General features: G+C 38.1%; 1 protein-coding gene across 1 annotated transcript in view; it reads left to right on the forward strand.

The window, feature by feature from the left end:
• The window catches only part of lancl2 (LanC lantibiotic synthetase component C-like 2 (bacterial)), a 59,154-nt gene that overhangs the window by 20,625 nt on the left and 21,699 nt on the right, over nt 1–16,830 (forward strand). The window contains exon 6 of the mRNA XM_007233389.4: nt 6,001–6,147. Coding sequence (XP_007233451.3) covers nt 6,001–6,147 — 147 coding nt within the window. The remainder of the gene's footprint in view (nt 1–6,000; nt 6,148–16,830) is intronic.

The following is a 16,830-nucleotide window of genomic DNA, read 5'->3' on the forward strand; positions in this document are numbered from 1 at the left end:
TCGACTCCTGCGGGCAGTACAGTCAGTTGTGAGAATGCAATTTGGCCTTTATTTGAACTATAATAAGTACACACACGCTATTTAATGAACAGCACATTTTACATCAATCATGTCTTAAACACTCAAGCCCATTGATGATCATCAGAGATGAGATTAGATGCATCTAAGATGAGCATCTCAGAAATGTGGGCTGCAAGATTTCGAATACTTGAACACTCAACTTCTATCTATATATATATAGATATAGATATATAGATATAACTGCTTTAATCCAGCACTATATATATACTTAGGCCCCCCACTCTATCAGCAAGACCTGCTGAATTAGAAGGGAAAGATGGCAACACCCTATGTTCCTTACTATTGTTGCTTAATATGCACCTTATTATCCAGTGAGCCTTGTGTATGAAAATAGACCAGAAAATAGATGTTCATTGATAGTGCGCCTTATAGTCCGAAAAATACGGTACTTTAATTTGTATCCATTGTTGACATATTTATATATGTGACAATACACACACACACTGCCTGTCTAGTTTCTGTAGAGAGACAGTACTGCCAATAGAAAAGGACTCTGTTAATCTAAAGTAGATGAACATATAACATATTGGCTCCATGCCTCCATACCAAGTGTGGGCTTTCTGTGAGGTATAAGGACCACCCATTATTGAGATGTAGAGCAGTGGAACTGTGTTCTCTGGAACAATTGTGCTCCATCCAATACTTTTGGGATGAGTTGGGGAGTTGGGGATGAGGTGAATTGGTGATCATCCAACATGTTGACCTTACTAACACTCTTTTCATTAAAAACCATTAAATCCACTTCTCCGTTCTTTCCATCATGCTCCCAAAGCGTTCACTCCTTTGTCCATAATAATTCATCTGTCTTTCCGTATAATAATAATTCATCCGTCCTTATTCTGCAGCATCGCCTTTAGTAAAATGCTTTTTTTTTCTCTTTAAGATTTCTCTTTTAATATTTATGAAATATGTGAATCCTGAAGCTTTTTAAAAAAGGCAATAAAAGCTTTATTCATTTTCCGTTTCAATTCTTTTGGGCTCCTTCGCGTAGATACAGTACCTCTCCCAACCACAGTACAATTTAATCCTGGACTGTATTCATATTCATAAGCTGATGGAATTCTCTGCAGCCTTTTATATTGACTTCTTTATGAGATTGCTTTGCTATTTTATATATATTTGACTGTGAGAGCGGTAAGACTGAATTTGCCTGTTTTTTTTTTTTAAACCTCCTGTCTCCAAAGAAACTTCATGAAGTTTTTTTTGACAAGCTTTTGGATCAAAATGTTCTTCTTTTTTTCTTCTTCAGAATAATGTCCAATCAAGATGTTGATCTAGGGAAATGTTTTAAGAGCCACTTCTTCATATCATTGCATGAACTCATACTTTGATAAGTCTATTCTTGGCGTGTCTGTATTTAGACACGCCAAATAGCTCCTCAGATGCTGGGTCTGTGGAAATCTGGAGGAGCAGGTGCAGATGCTCTTGATTAAGTCTCATTTGTTCTGCCCTAATTCCAGCAAGTGGGAAATTAGAAATTATGCTTTTACTGTTAAATACTCAGAATTGCAAATGTAGCTTTTTAATCAATATCTCTTTTTTTTTTAATTGAGGTGAATTATTCTAGGTGTAGACGAGGCTCCACTCACTCTGGATGTTCTGTTTCCTACTATGTACTGTTAAATTGTGTGGCAGTAATATAACAGATGTTAGAGCAGAATCATGTCAGGTAACAGACCCCAGGGCCATAACCTGCCCAAACAGACACTCAGAACAACTGCTACCAGCCTCCTCCAGCAGCCTTTCCTCTCATTTGTACTGCCATGCCCTTTTATAATACTGCTTGTAATCAGAATATCATCATGAATATTAATGAGGGCAGAGAATGAGAGAATGCCAGGACAAGAAAATAATTTTCCTGTTGGGAGTTTAGTGTTAGGAACTGCAGACACTGAGTGGATCAGCTTTTTCACCTAACATTTTACACACATTTTACACCCTATTTTATGGCCTGCGCAATGTGCGTCACAATTCTCATTGCTATCTTACACCATGCAAACAATCTATTTTCACACCTTCTGCCTCCATTGTTTAAATAGTAACGTGCTCATAAAATATATCTGAAAGTGAGGTGTGTTCAGGTCAGTTTATGGCATATGGCTATCTTGGCAATGAAAAACACAGGTGTGTCACTGACTGAAATGAAGGCATACATCAACCACTTCAGTAAATTGTCAACATGCGTTTTCTTAAATGCGACTACACTCCCGCTTTTTACACATACATGGACACACAGCAGTACACAAACCCATAACGAATACCAGTTTGCAGCTATCCAGACATTGTTTTTAAATCAACAATAAGCGGAATAAACAAGTGTAAACGATCAGGTCAGTTTACTCTTCCGCTGAGAATCGCTGGACACACCAAGGGAGCTGCACCATTGAAATAGCAATACGCTAAAGTTAAAGCGGACCTGGCTCTTACAGGGAATGGCAAGTGACACACTGATTGGTTTTAAAATAAATAATAATAAAAAGAAATTGATTATGGTGTACTTTTCCTGTTGTTACTATAACAAAGATGCAGTGACGCTCCCTTAACCAAGCTGCACAGTTCTGGATGATGCCTCGTCTCGCCTATAGATCACAAAAATAGGGCCTAATTTTTCTCTTTATATGATTTACTGATGATGTGTACCCAGACGTTGTTTTTTTTTTTTTTATCTCTATAACAAACGGTAAAGTTTTGATTAGTGCTGTGTGTTGGCAAAATCTTGGCAATACAGTAAGTATCACAATACAAAGGGATACAAATCAAATCATTGTAAAATATTGCAATACTCTAAGCAATAAGAAATATATATCGTCGCTGTCCAGTGAAAAACACTTATCTCCAAAACAGCAACTTTACAGGAGAGAGAAAAAACCTTGTAAACTTTAAATGGAAGTCAATGTAAAAAGAGCCTATTTCAGATAATTTTGAAGAGTTTCTATTGGCACAGTGCAAGGGACAGTTTGTCTGTTCAAATTATGTTCTAAATTTAGAAACATTATATGTAATCAGAGCAGTGACATCTGACATATAAAACTACATCACAGAATAACCCACTTTCTGCCACTAATCTTTACATCTAAGATATTTATAAAAAAACAATATACGTACAGTGTTTTTAAGAATCTATATACTGTAATACTGCAAAACATGACCTCACAGTACATTTGATCTATCAATATTTTTTACAACCACTGTTCATTTTACTGTATATTATTACAGTCCAGATTTCCAATCAGACTGTATTTTTTTCATTAGCAGGCCAATACAGTGCTTAAAATAAAGATTCAATGCTCAAAAGCATTGTTTCTGTAATCTTTTTTTTTCTTTTCTCTACTATTTACTGTATTCCTCTTTTTTCTCATCTATCCCATCCATCTCTCTCATTCCTCTCTTTCCCTCCCTCTTTCCTGCTTGCCTTTGTTCTCCGAGGCTCAGCGTAACAGTGCTGCCTGGATGACAAAGCTGTTTTATGGGTTAATTCTTCAGTGCCGCACTGCACCCCGCTGTCGCCGGCTCGCTTCCTGGCAGACAGCTGTGTTGTGGAAGCATGTCATGTTCTATTTCATCATCCATGCATAAACTAGAAGCCTCCGCACTGTCTTACTGTATCTGAGACCGAGAGCGGAGCTGTGACTGTAGCGTAGTGCTGCTCAGGTGAATGCTGACCTAATGAAAAGCTTGCTGTAGGACTGCGGCTTTAGGTTCACAACCAGAGGTTAAGTGTAATGGCAGAAATCCTGCTGTGGGAGATAAATGCTTATGGCAGACATTTTCCCCTGCTCATTAGTTTCTCTATTAAAATGCTAATAGTTGTGGAATCATCACCTCAGCACCTCCTTTAAACAGGGGTGCACAGTGTATTGGCAGCTGGAATGATATTTGAAGGGATCTGGCCTCACATATCCAAATGTTTCTGGTCACCCTTTCTAGTGAATGTATTTAACTGCTTAAAGTTGGTCCTGAAGCTACAAATGCACACACTGAGCTTGTCTATTCCTTTACAGAAGCTATAGAATAGTGCTCTATGTTGGTTTTGCAAAATGAAGCTAGATATAAACATGAAACTGCTGACACAATGGGGTGCACACGTAAACTCCTCCACTTGACTTGAATTTGGCTTGCAGTGCTGTGTGTAGCTGTTTTTAATAAACATTTTTCTAAAATAATAGGTCAATGCTTCTTCAGTGTTTCACTCTGAAAAGATCATTCTGAACAGATTTCCCTCATTCAGACACCCAGAATGTTTTTAAAAGGTCAATTTAAACGCTTTACTACTAAAAAAATGTTGGGATTAAATTGTGCTCTGGCTCAAAATTATAGTTTATGGGGCGGGGCGAGGCTCAGGCAGATTGTGCACGGACTGGATTTTTTTTTTGGACCCAATCAAAGCTCTACTAGTGGGGTATAAAACTCCCCAGCATTGAGCAGCAATGTTCCTGACTCTCTTAGAACCTTTTCTTTGGACAGTAGAGACATTTAGAGACTTGAGTAAGCGAGTGACCAGATATTTTACCTTAAACTGCTATTCCAAAAGTCATGGAACAGAACATGGTACTATTACGTCTCATGACTTTTGTCATATATAGACTAAAGAACACAGTAAAGAACACTGTACTACGTATGTGTGCTGCACTATATATAAGTGTGATTTCTGTCAGAATCTGCCAGAATGATTTTAGCCAAAAGCTGCCAGTTGCAATAATTATCTAATAATTCCAAATCACTTCTTTTAATTTAAGTTGCTTTGTCATCCAGTGCGACACCAGGTTAAACACCAGGTAGACCTCACAACTTGTACCTCAGGGAATGGTTTGGAATGCCCACACCTGTAACACTTCATGATAATGTAATAATAATCCCTTTTGAACTATAAATTCCGATAATTAAAAAACAAAATTGCAAATTCACATCGCCTTGTCATGAATACACAACCTGGTGTTCAGCCTGTCTCACTAGATCAGACCTCACAAAAATGATTTATTTTTATTTATTTTTATTATATTTTAAATTTCCAATTATATATATTTCCAATTATATATTACATTTATTTATTTTTTATTTTATTTTATTTTTTAGGTTCATCCTTGTTCATTGTAATTTCTTATTTTATGTTTTCAATCCCTTGAAAATGTAAATTGTAAATTCTGAGTGAAAATAAAGGTTGATTGATTTAATTTCATTTCTATAATTCTGTCCCATGACTTTTGGCATGTCATGGAAATATTTTTGTCACAGTTTCAATATGTTATGTTGTTACAGTGATTTCTACTATTACAGTTAGATACATTGTATACAATGTATTTTTCGGACATACACTACCGTTCAAAAGTTTGGGGTCACATTGAAACGTCCTTATTTTTGAAGGAAAAGCACTGTACTTTTCAATGAAGATAACTTTAAACTAGTCCTAACTTTAAACAAATACACTCTGTACATTGCTAATGTGGTAAATGACTATTCTAGCTGCAAATGTCTGGTTTTGGTGCAATATCTACATAGGTGTATAGAGGCCCATTTCCAGCAACTATCACTCCAGTGTTCTAATGGTACAATGTGTTTGCTCATTGGCTCGGAAGGCTAATTGATGATTAGAAAACTCTTGTGCAATCATGTTCACACACCTGAAAACAGTCTAGCTCATTACAGAAGCTACAAAACTGACCTTCCTTTGAGCAGATTGAGTTTCTGGAGCATCACATTTGTGGGGTCAATTAAACGCTCAAAATGGCCAGAAAAAGAGAACTTTCATCTGAAACTCGACAGTCTATTCTTGTTCTTAGAAATGAAGGCTATTCCATGCGAGAAATTGCTAAGAAATTGAAGATTTCCTACAACGGTGTGTACTTAAGAATGTCTTAAGAAATGACAGTTATTTAACTGCATATTTAAAGTATTACCTTTTGCATTCTCCGTGTCTCACAGGTGGTGACTGCCATACTGGAGTCAGGGAAGAACCTGTCTAAAGAAGAGAAGAAGACTGAGCGCTGTCCGCTGCTTTACGAGTGGCACAAGAAGCAGTACGTTGGCGCAGCACACGGCCTGGCTGGCATCTACTACATGCTGATGCAGGTGAGGAGCATCAGGAGCGGGTCTGTGGCTCACTGACGCCAGATTTAGACCCACTCGGCGCTCGCTGGTGTCTGGCACGGGTGCTCTGCGACTAATTAGATCATCAGACTAGATTCACTCGTCCCTTTTTACCCAGCTCTTAATTAGTGGCTGATTAAGAGTGAGATGCACACTGCACTCATACACACCTAAAGACCCTCCTAGGTAAAATCTGAGTATCACTTAGCCTTCAGTATTCAGCCATGACCTACTTTCATAATGAAGTAAGAGAGAGTGTGTGTGTGTGAGTGTGTGTGTCTCAGGCTTGAACAGGGTGAAGTGATGAATGGTCATGAGAGGCTGCTCTTCTGGTGGTCCGAGCCTCAGTCAGCGATTGATTGTGGAAATTGCAGTAAAACAGTGGAGCCTGAAATTGATGCAGTAGGGCTGGAGTGTGGCTGTAATGATCCAGTGTAGAGGGCAGGAGAGAAATCACTGATATAGCCAGAATTAAAAAAGAAATTTCCTATTGTAAATATGAGCAAAAGTGTTGGGAGTATTTTAAAACCTGAAACTCTTCAAAACCAAGTGTATCATATTAGTCACTTATTTACAGGGGTTGGACAATGAAACTGAAACAAGTGTCATTTTAGTGTGGGAGGTTTCTTGGCTAAATTGGAGCAGCCTGGTGGCCAATCTTCATTAATTGCACATTGCACCAGTAAGAGCAGAGTGTGAAGGTTCAGTTAGTAGGGTAAGAGAACAGTTTTGCTCAAAATATTGCAATACACACAACATTATGGGTGACATACCAGATTTTAAAAGAGGACAAATTGTTGGTGCACATCTTGCTGGCGCATCTGTGACCAAGACTAGTGATGGGACGATACACTTTTTTCAGCTCCAATCCGATACCGATATAAAACTGATATAAGATTGCCGATACCGATACAAATACAGATACTTTTAGTTTATTAATAGTACTATGATTAAGGTTAAATAATGAGGCTGAAACAGACCACACAGCCCTTTTAAGAGTATCCACAGGTGCATTTAATGTAAATGCATTCAAAAGTCATTTATTTGACACACTTCATATGCAATTACACAATAGTTTCCTTTCAAAAAATTTTTTTGAATTTTTATTAAATATAAAAAAAGTAAAATATTAAATACGTCAAATATTAAATTCAGGGCATTTTTTGCAACGGTTGTGCAGGAGACTTTTATTTTGACAGGTAGCATAGAGGATTAGCTGCAATAGCTAACGGCTAACTGGCGATGCTAACTGTATTTCCGAGCTGAATTAATCACTGTTTTTTAATAACTGATTGATTTCTTAGTGCTGGTTAGGGTTGGTAGGATCTGTGGTTTGATATTAGATGTGGATTATGGCTGTAGTTCACTTAATATAGTTATTTATTACATTCACAATGCCGGAATGATTTTGCTAGCTAGGCTAACAGACTGCAGATCTTAATGGAGATGGCTGACGGCTAAGTGGCAATGCTAACTGTATTTCCGAACTAAATTAATGACTGTTTTTTTAAGAACAGGTGGGTGTGTTTGTGCTGGTTAGTGTTTGTAGATGCTGTGGTTTTATAGGATATGTGGATTATGAATATAGTTTACTCCAGTCTGTAGCTGCTGCATGCAGCTGCTGTCAGTTCAGTGCTAGCTAGGCTAACAGACTGCTGGTGTTAATCTGTTTACCTCTCAGACGCTGACTTTACATGTACCGTTCTGCTGTACAGCGTTTCCAAAGTGAAAACTCTCCAGATAATGGACTTTTTTTGTAGATAAACAGCTAAAGTTACTCAGTCAGCCGCAGACTGAAGCTGCTGGGGGTTCAGGGTAAACTGTTAAACTGGAATCCTGATCAGGGATGCATTTTGTGTTAACGTTATGGCGGGTTTATTGTTCAGCTCAAGCTTTGGACTGGAATATGGATCGGTAAGTGGATCGGCAGCGCCCGCCCGATATCCGATTCGTCGGATTACGTCAATATCGGCCCCGATACCGATATTGTATCGGATCAGTCCCATCTCTAACCCAGATAGCAAGTCTTTGTGATGTATCAAGAGCCACAGTATCCAGGGTCAGCATACCACCAAGAAGGACCAACCACATCCAACAGGATTAACTGTGGACACTGTGAGAGGAAGCTGTCTGAAAGGGATGTTCGGATGCTAACCCGGATTGTATCCAAAAAACATAAAACCACGGCTGCCCAAATCACGGCAGAATTCAATGTGCACATCAACTCTCCTGTTTCCACAAGAACTGTCCATCGTCACAATAAATTATTGTGGTCTGAAACCAGGCGTTTCAATTTCATTGTCCAACCACTGTATCTTTTTGAGACAAATTTATGATATAGCAATTACAATAGTTAAATAAAAAAAAAATAATTAAATAAAAATTAAAATAGCATTAATTTTTTTTTTTAATTATTTCTGTAATTCATTTTAAAATTTGAAACTCCTATATTATACAGATGTATTACACACAGAGTGATCTATTTTAAGCCTTTATTTCTTTTACTGTTGATAATTATGGCTTTACAGTCAGTGCAAACCCCCCAAAAAATAAGTGTCATAAAATTAGAATATTATATAAGACCAATTGGTACTTTTGGCAGTGTGACAAGTCCTGCTGGAAAATGAAATCCACATCTCCATGAAAGCTGTCAGTAGAGGGAAGCATGAAGTGCTGTAAGATTTTCCAGGAAAATGATGACACAATATTGCGTTCACAAGATGAGATGAGATTTTAACAATGTTTTTTTTGTATATGAATATATGTTTGAAAATATTTTATGTGACTGAACTCACAAAACTGCAAGTAATTCTTTTTATATAATCATTTTGATTACCTGTGCATAAGTCTCATAAGACACATTTAAATCCTGAGATCCCATCACACCTCTAGAGAAAAGTCATACTTTTCTTTGCAGCAATTGTAAATATTAATAACAAAAAATCATTTTTCTCAGGGTGTTCTTGTTGTTTCCGAACAATACCAATTAAACAAGAATAGCATTTTACTTACAAGCTTTCAGGGTTAACTTGAAGGCAGAATAACAAGAGGCATACATAATATAAATACTGTTTTTCCACACAGATATGCACTCATGATTATTATTTATGCTTGGGAATATCACAGAGCTGTTATTTCAAGTTCGTACATACTGCTGTGCAGATTGTAGAGCAGCTTTTAGATCTCTCTGCTTTGTCTTTCTTCTGATAACAGTGCCCCTGAAGTAGCTGTAACTGAGGGCGTAGTGCGTACATACATACATTCATACATACATAACTGCTCCCTGGGGAAAACTGCTGGTCATGTTTTATATGTTTGTGCTGGTCTGTGTTGCATAATGCAAAATGTATGTTGTATTTATATTTATATTCCATAATGGTTACCAGGAACAATACATTTTAAAGATTTAGACTTACATTTTTTTCAGTCAGGAAATATGTATGGTGAGAATGGCCATGGCATTGTATTTGTGTCTTCAAGTAGAGGTCTGCACGAGACTGCTTGTTTTAGTCCCGTTACTGAGCGCTCCTGACAAAAATCGCTTGTTTTAATCCCGCACGCCTGCCACATACACATTTCTGCTGCTCCTGCCTGCAGTCCTCATATAAATTAAATTTATTAAATTTAGTGCTTGAAATTTACTTATGCATTTATTGAAACAGTGATATACCGCTGGATAGCGCTGTCCCATTTCTTACCACAGTCCAAAAACATGGTGTCAGGTAAATTGGAGATGCTGAAATTGTCCCATCGGTGTGTCTGTCTGTCCATACTTTGCTTTGTTATTTATCAGTAATATCTTCTTTATATAATATCTTTTTTATTACTTGCATTGGTTATTAAAATTGATGTCCGTAAGCTTTCGGATTTAGGGCCCTCTATGGTGAGAGTGGGTAATCGCACCGAGCATGTGAAAGAATCATTTTAAATTGGGTGGGTGTGATGCGGTCTCCGTTTAGAGAGAGAGAGAGCGAGAGAGAGCTCAGTCAGAAACTTCACATTTCAACTACACTACACACTTTGTTTTTACTATGGGTGAATAAGCAACTGAGGTCTGAGTTTCCTCTTCTGGAGTCTTCATTGCTCCACCAGTTGTGCATCTGTTATAATCATGAAGTTCGTTTTAGAATTGCATTTCATTGAGTTTCTCTCAGTGCTTAATGCATTGATCAAGATTTAGGCCTTGATTGCAGCCAGATCAAGAGTCTTGTAATAGACGTGGAGTCTGTACACTGGCCTACAATATACAATGAAGGGATTGATTCAGGAATAATCTTACTGATTGATTAGTGGTTTTCCTTCTGTTCGTTTTGTATGGAAAATTGGAAATCATTGCGTGATTATTAAAAAAATGTTTTAGACCATTTAGTAATATGCATGATTTTTTTTTTTACATGATAACGTTCCACGTTATGTGGATTAATTAAACTAGTGTATTAAGTCTAAAAATGTAGGCCCGCTGATTGCAGGACCCTGTAATGAAGACTTAAGGTGAGGCCACCTGGACATCTTAATGCTGACCACAGAGCCTCCGCACAAGGATTTGTTGGTCATTTCCACCAAGAAAAAAGGCAGACAAGACTACAAGCTTTATTTGTATCTGTTTTTTTTTTGTTTTTTTTTTAGGATAAGTGTACAGTATATTTCCCCCCATTCTCTATTTGAAGCCTCTACATTATGAACTTGTCCCACTAATTCATCATTCAGATTGATTGGAGAACCCCGAGAGCTGGTGAATAATTTATGGAGAACTTTTAAGATATTGAACTCAAATTTTTATAGGAGGCCGCTGAGCCTCACGCTGTTGGCCAGCAGCCCAGACTGTCCCAACGAGGCTTTTCTGTTTACCCAAATATGTTGCTCCAAAATGCAGCATTTGCCCTGATTAACTGCGTCAGGAGTTTCCTTCTGTGCACATTCGCATAGTGATGTGATCAGTCATGACGTTTTGTTCGTCTGGCTGACAGCATGTTTACATTATCAGTTCCTCTGCTTATTACGAGTGAGGAATAGGGATTTAATACATCTCATTAAATGTGTTTTCTTGCTTTTTAGGATTTTTTTACAATTTAAACTTAATATTGAAGATTATTAAATTAATCTTAAAGCTATAAAAGAATGCATGCGTAATTATGTTGCAAACACAAAGTGTTAAACAAACCAGAATATATTTTATAATTTAGCTTCTTCTAAGTAGCATATTTATCTTTGAGGACAGATCTGCACACTCTTGGTATTTTAATCTCAGTGTTTTTATGAGGTAGAGTCACCTGGAATAGATTTCTCTGTGTCTTTAAGGAGTTGCTGGAGGTGCTGAACAATAGCTACTGTTTTTCCTTCAGTCTCTGAAGCTGCAGCTCATCCCAAATCACCTCAAATCACCATCTCAGTTGATTAGGTTTCAGATCAGGGGATTGTGGAGGTCAAACACTTTTTTTTGTTTACTACAGCTTAATAAATATTAATCTACAATATAGAAAATAAATTAATTGCATAAAACATTGAATGAGAAGGTGTGTCTAGACTTTTGACTGGTATTGTATTAAAGGTAGGCCAATAAGATTATTTGTGGCCAATACTAATTTTGAGATGCTAAACATAATAACATAATTTAAAATGTAGTTATCATGTAGTTTTAGTTAACAGTTCCTAAATGACCGGTTATCTGTTTGCATGTTTAGAACAAGTTAAGCTTTATTTGGATGGTTATAAGTTATATAGTTATTAATACTGTATGTCCATAAAACATATGAGTGTATAGGAGATCTAAGCATAAATGATAAAAGGAACATTCAGTAATAAATGCAAGTGAATGGATAGAGTGGACACTGGCTAGAGTTTGGAGGTAGTAGTGGTGGTGATAAATTACCATTATCTATGATTAGCAAACTTTTTGAAGCTTAGTGATGACCTGTTCAGCAGGAAAATTGCCAGCTCGCCTGTTTCCATGGCGGCAGCAGACTGTGCTATTGTCTCTACCTGATAATCAGTGATTATTAGTGCTTATGTTTGCAAGTTAAGTCATCAACACTTTAGTTAGGCTTTAGTACATGATGTTAACAAGGTAACAAGGGTTTTCTTACTTTATGTAGCATTTTATTTTTTGTGATTTTAAGTTTCATGATCTTTTAATATGTAGTTGCACTGGCATCTGGCAGTTGTTATAACATGTGGATATCAACTGAATTTGTCTTTAATCTGTATACAATCCTAAAAAGAGCTGTAAGTTTTCTCAGCCTTTTAGAGTGCATGGATTTCATCATATTGCTGCATTATCCTCAATGCCTTCTCCTACCACTGAGCTTTAATCCCTTACTCTAATGGATTTCCATGGAAGCTTCTGGTGCCGTACATGCAGATTCCTGCCCCAGCCGCATGTTCACAGCTCTTCTCAGACTGGTTTGAAAAAAAAAAAAAAAGCAGGAGTGAGGAGCACTACAGGAGTTTATCTCTTATCCGGTGTAATACGGTTCCTCTTGGGGCTTCTGTGTGTGTGTGCATGCATAAGAGTGTGTGAGTGTGTGAAGTGGTCTATTCTGCTGTGGTCATGCTAACACAAGTGTAACACTCTGACCTCTGGTGTGCGGTTGGTCATTCACAGCTTTACCCTCGGGGCTCTGGGATATAGTTTGGTTTAATGGAGCTTTTTACTGTGGTGCTCCTGCTGTGTAATGTATGGGCATGTTTGAGCTGACTCAGTGACTGGAGAGAAACTGTGTGTAAAAATGTGTGTGTACACTGCAGTATGAATGAGTTTTGGTGTCGGACTAGTAGCAGCAGAAAATGGCAGATCGGATGTTGGATGGAAAAGAAATTTAATCTGTTTCCAGTTCTGTAACAAATCTAGTCTGAAATATATACACACACACACACACACACACACTCATACACACAGTGTAATGTTAGCTGGGTGTTTTGTGTTTCCTCCAGTGGGATAGTGTAGAGTAGGTCTGTGCCACAATATTGATTCTGCAATATATTGTATCATTTCCTTTTGTAATACGTTATTGATACATTGATACATAGATATGTGGCATACAATATTGATACGTGAGTGAGTGAATGAGGTGGATTAGATTATATTACATTAGATAAGATTAGATTATTCATTAATAAATGAAAAAAAATCTTTACAATGATATTTTTACAGTGCTAAAAGGGTGCGTTGCTATTCTACACGTCTCATACAAGCAAATCATGTTTTTTATTGCAATATTGTTTTATTGCAAATATGTTTGGAAATATGTTTGGAAACCGTTTTCTCCCAAACTCACTGTTTCATCCATTGTTTCATTGAGGGACACTAATTGGGGCCCCTTTTCTGCTTTGCTGCTGGGCCAAATAAGTACTAAGGCGGTGATGTACCATTATATGCTGGTATAGACCCGTTTGCCGACTAACTGTTACTGTTTCCTTTGGCTGCAGTTTCACCAATTGTTGAATTAGGACTCTCCCGATCACTAGTAGTGCCCCAACACCGGGAGGGTGCCTCTTCCAATAAATGTGAAATCAGCCTCTGCCACTTTTCATAGAGAGCACTGGATCCACTGGATCACTTGTAGCCCTTGGCTGCATTGTTTTATCACTCCTGGTTTTTAAGCTCTTTAACACTGAACACTTCTGGTGTCCTGAGTATGGTTAACTATCAGTGTTGGTAAAACCGTATCGAACCACATTTGTGTGAAAAGTCATTTTAATGGATACTGTTCATGCTCAGAACTTTTTGGCCCTGTGGTTAAAAAAAAAAAGAGGCTAGGGTTAATTGTGGCATCTCTAGCTCATTGTAGGCAGATGGAGAGTGACAGCCGGCTGGTTGGGGACCTTAATTGGCAGGCAGATATAATAATTGTTTGTGTGTGTTGTTGTGTACGAAGGTGAAACCCAAATGAGGTGATTTAAGCAGTCTGTCTATGAAAGAGCTGTAGCTTTTGTAGATGAGGGCGTAGTGGGATGTACTGTTGCAAAAGTGGTATGTATGTAAAGCATGTATGTCTGAATGTATGTGTTTCCGAGCACAGTTTAAACCTATTTGTATTCATTTACAATTATTCCTCTTTTTCCCGTTCAGATCACTTTCTTTCTCTCCATCCCCCCCTCACTCCCTCCCCTCAGCTCCCACAGTCCAGCCTCCAGTAATCAATAAGCTCTGCTCCTTCGCGTATTGGAGGATTTCAGCTGCTTCAGCTTTTCTGAACACTGGTGAATTGTTGGACGTTATCAATAAAGGCAGCCTACATTTAGCCTCCCTGACCGCGCCAGTTATTCAGGGATCACGCCTCACTAACGAACTGGACGGCGTCCAAATCTGGAGATGAAATATTGATAAGGGTCTAAATTGTTATGCCTGGAGTACGTCCGGCTGCCCATAAACGGCTTTTAAAGCGGTGGAAGGCGGCGAAATACACACACGCACTCACCTCACAGAGACCCTGCAGCCTGATTGGGTGTGGCTCACTTGCGGTTGCTAAGGCAGTGGAGCTGTGCGTCATGTTGACGCAGAAGGACATGGTCGGCTGATCATAATAATGCACTGTGCTGTCTTTATAATGGGACTCTGAGTGTGAGTGTGTGTGTGAGAGAAAGTGTGTGTGTGTGCTCACGTTTGTATGAGACTTTGAAATGAGCTGAAATCCAAACGGCAGAGTTTTTTGAGTGGAAAACAGCAAAGTGACAGAGAAGCAGCAGAGAAAGTAGAACCTGTACTAACAGCAGCAGCAGCAGCAGAGCCAGGGCGAACGGCCTTATCCGCAGCAGATGCAGCGCTGAACACAGCAGTGCAGCAGCTGCTGTATTAGTAGCATTGAAAGCAGCTGTTCAGGGATTAGCAGCGCTGCAGCTGCAGCAGTAGCAGTACTGTCATTTGATGGAGATGCTCTGAATCCTGGTGTTTTTTAGTTGTTGCCATGGATTCTGATAAACAGTCAGAAAAAAGCACTATGTTATATGTCCAAACATTTTGTGGACACTCCTATTAATGAATGCACCCATTGCTGACACAGATGTGCAAATGGACAAACACGGCCTTGTACAGTAGAGAAGAAGAGGCTAATGCCTAATGCCAGATCTGGACACTATTTTTGAACAAGTATTGTGTGCATGGCAGGACAACAAGTAGAATACCACCACTCTCCACAAAAACACAGTTCAAAAGGTCTATGTCAAGTGAAAACTACATCCTGCATTCCAAAATAGGGACCTCATTCCTGCTGTTAAGAATGGGGGTGGCAGTATCATACATTTTGTCTGCTTTTTGATATGACTTTTTAATCTATGCAATTTGCACTGTACACTCATATTCTACTGGAGAGTATCATAAGAGTCATAGGAGTAAGTGAACTGAAGCTTAACTGTGAGTGGGTCATTCATCAAGAATATGACCATAGGTCTACAAAATAATGGTTAAGAAGGAATAAATTCAGCCTGTAACCCAATAGAAATGTTTTGAAATTATTAAAAAAAAAAAAAAAAGAAAGAAGAAAGCACAACGACATTAGTTTACCGTAATTCTGATGCTTGTACATATCAGTGTACTTGTATCGCACATGATAATATCTAATGTATATAATGTATTTGTTTTGCCATTTACGGTACTAACTTAATTGTTTGTTTGCAGTTTACATGTAGAGACTAAATCTGCAGCACTTTAGATCTGTTGTAAATGTCTTGTCTTGGTAAGCTCTGTTTAAGAAAAAGACTGTACTAAAAATACATTTATATTTATTTTGTTGCAGTAGAATACTCTTGAAATGTATTTAAAATAATTTCATGCTTTGGCATATCGGTACGGATATCGTTATTTCAAAAACACCCTGAAATATTTTTTTTTTTTTTTTTCGCCATATCACCCAGCCCTACTTGTAAAGCATATTTTGCACAAAAGTTTAATTTTCTGCATAGCATGTGCAAAATTACATTCTAGTCTTTATTATAACTTGTATAAAACAGTGTGAATATTGATATGTGTGATATATTGCCCAGTCCTATTAAAAAGCCCTTTCAGGGTTGCAAGAGGTGTGCCTGCTCTAACTCTAACTCTGCTTTAAGGTGATCACAGCAGCTACAACAAAAAGTAAGACTTGAAGAATGGAGATGAATAACCAATCACAATCCTGGTCTAAAATAGTAAAGTATTTAAAGAGTTTATAGGAGTTCTGTAGGCAATCAAGCTGTGTTTTGATTTCCTGACTTACTTGATTTGTTGTGCCTTATTTACAAAGCAGCATCCCTGCATTTGACTAATATATTTGCAGAGATAAATATAGCAATTTTACATTTCAGTTGTGTTGAAAATATATAATTTCCAGGTTTTCTGTGCCGTCTGAACAGAGAAAGTCCCTGCAGTCCAGTGAGAATCAGCCCTGCTGTTTTCTCCAAGAAACACTCCCCTCTCTCCTCACACCTCCGGCTGCTAACAGCACTGCCTCAGCTAGCTCAGTGGGAGCTTTCAGCAGGCAATCACAGCCAGGCCTGGATGCTTTTTTCCATCTTTTTTTTTATCATAAATGTGGTTCTTTCTATAAGGAATGTAGCTGGTAAAACATTGGGAAGCAGAAAGCAGGGGTGGAAAGCTACATGTGAAGTCTGTGGCTGCTGTGGTGATTGCTCCCTGTCTTTCAGGAGGCTGTTGAATGCATCTCTCAGACTGGAGGTGCTGATGGAGACTGG

Source organism: Astyanax mexicanus, chromosome 6 (assembly GCF_023375975.1).
Source record: "Astyanax mexicanus isolate ESR-SI-001 chromosome 6, AstMex3_surface, whole genome shotgun sequence".
Classification (NCBI taxonomy): domain Eukaryota; kingdom Metazoa; phylum Chordata; class Actinopteri; order Characiformes; family Acestrorhamphidae; genus Astyanax; species Astyanax mexicanus.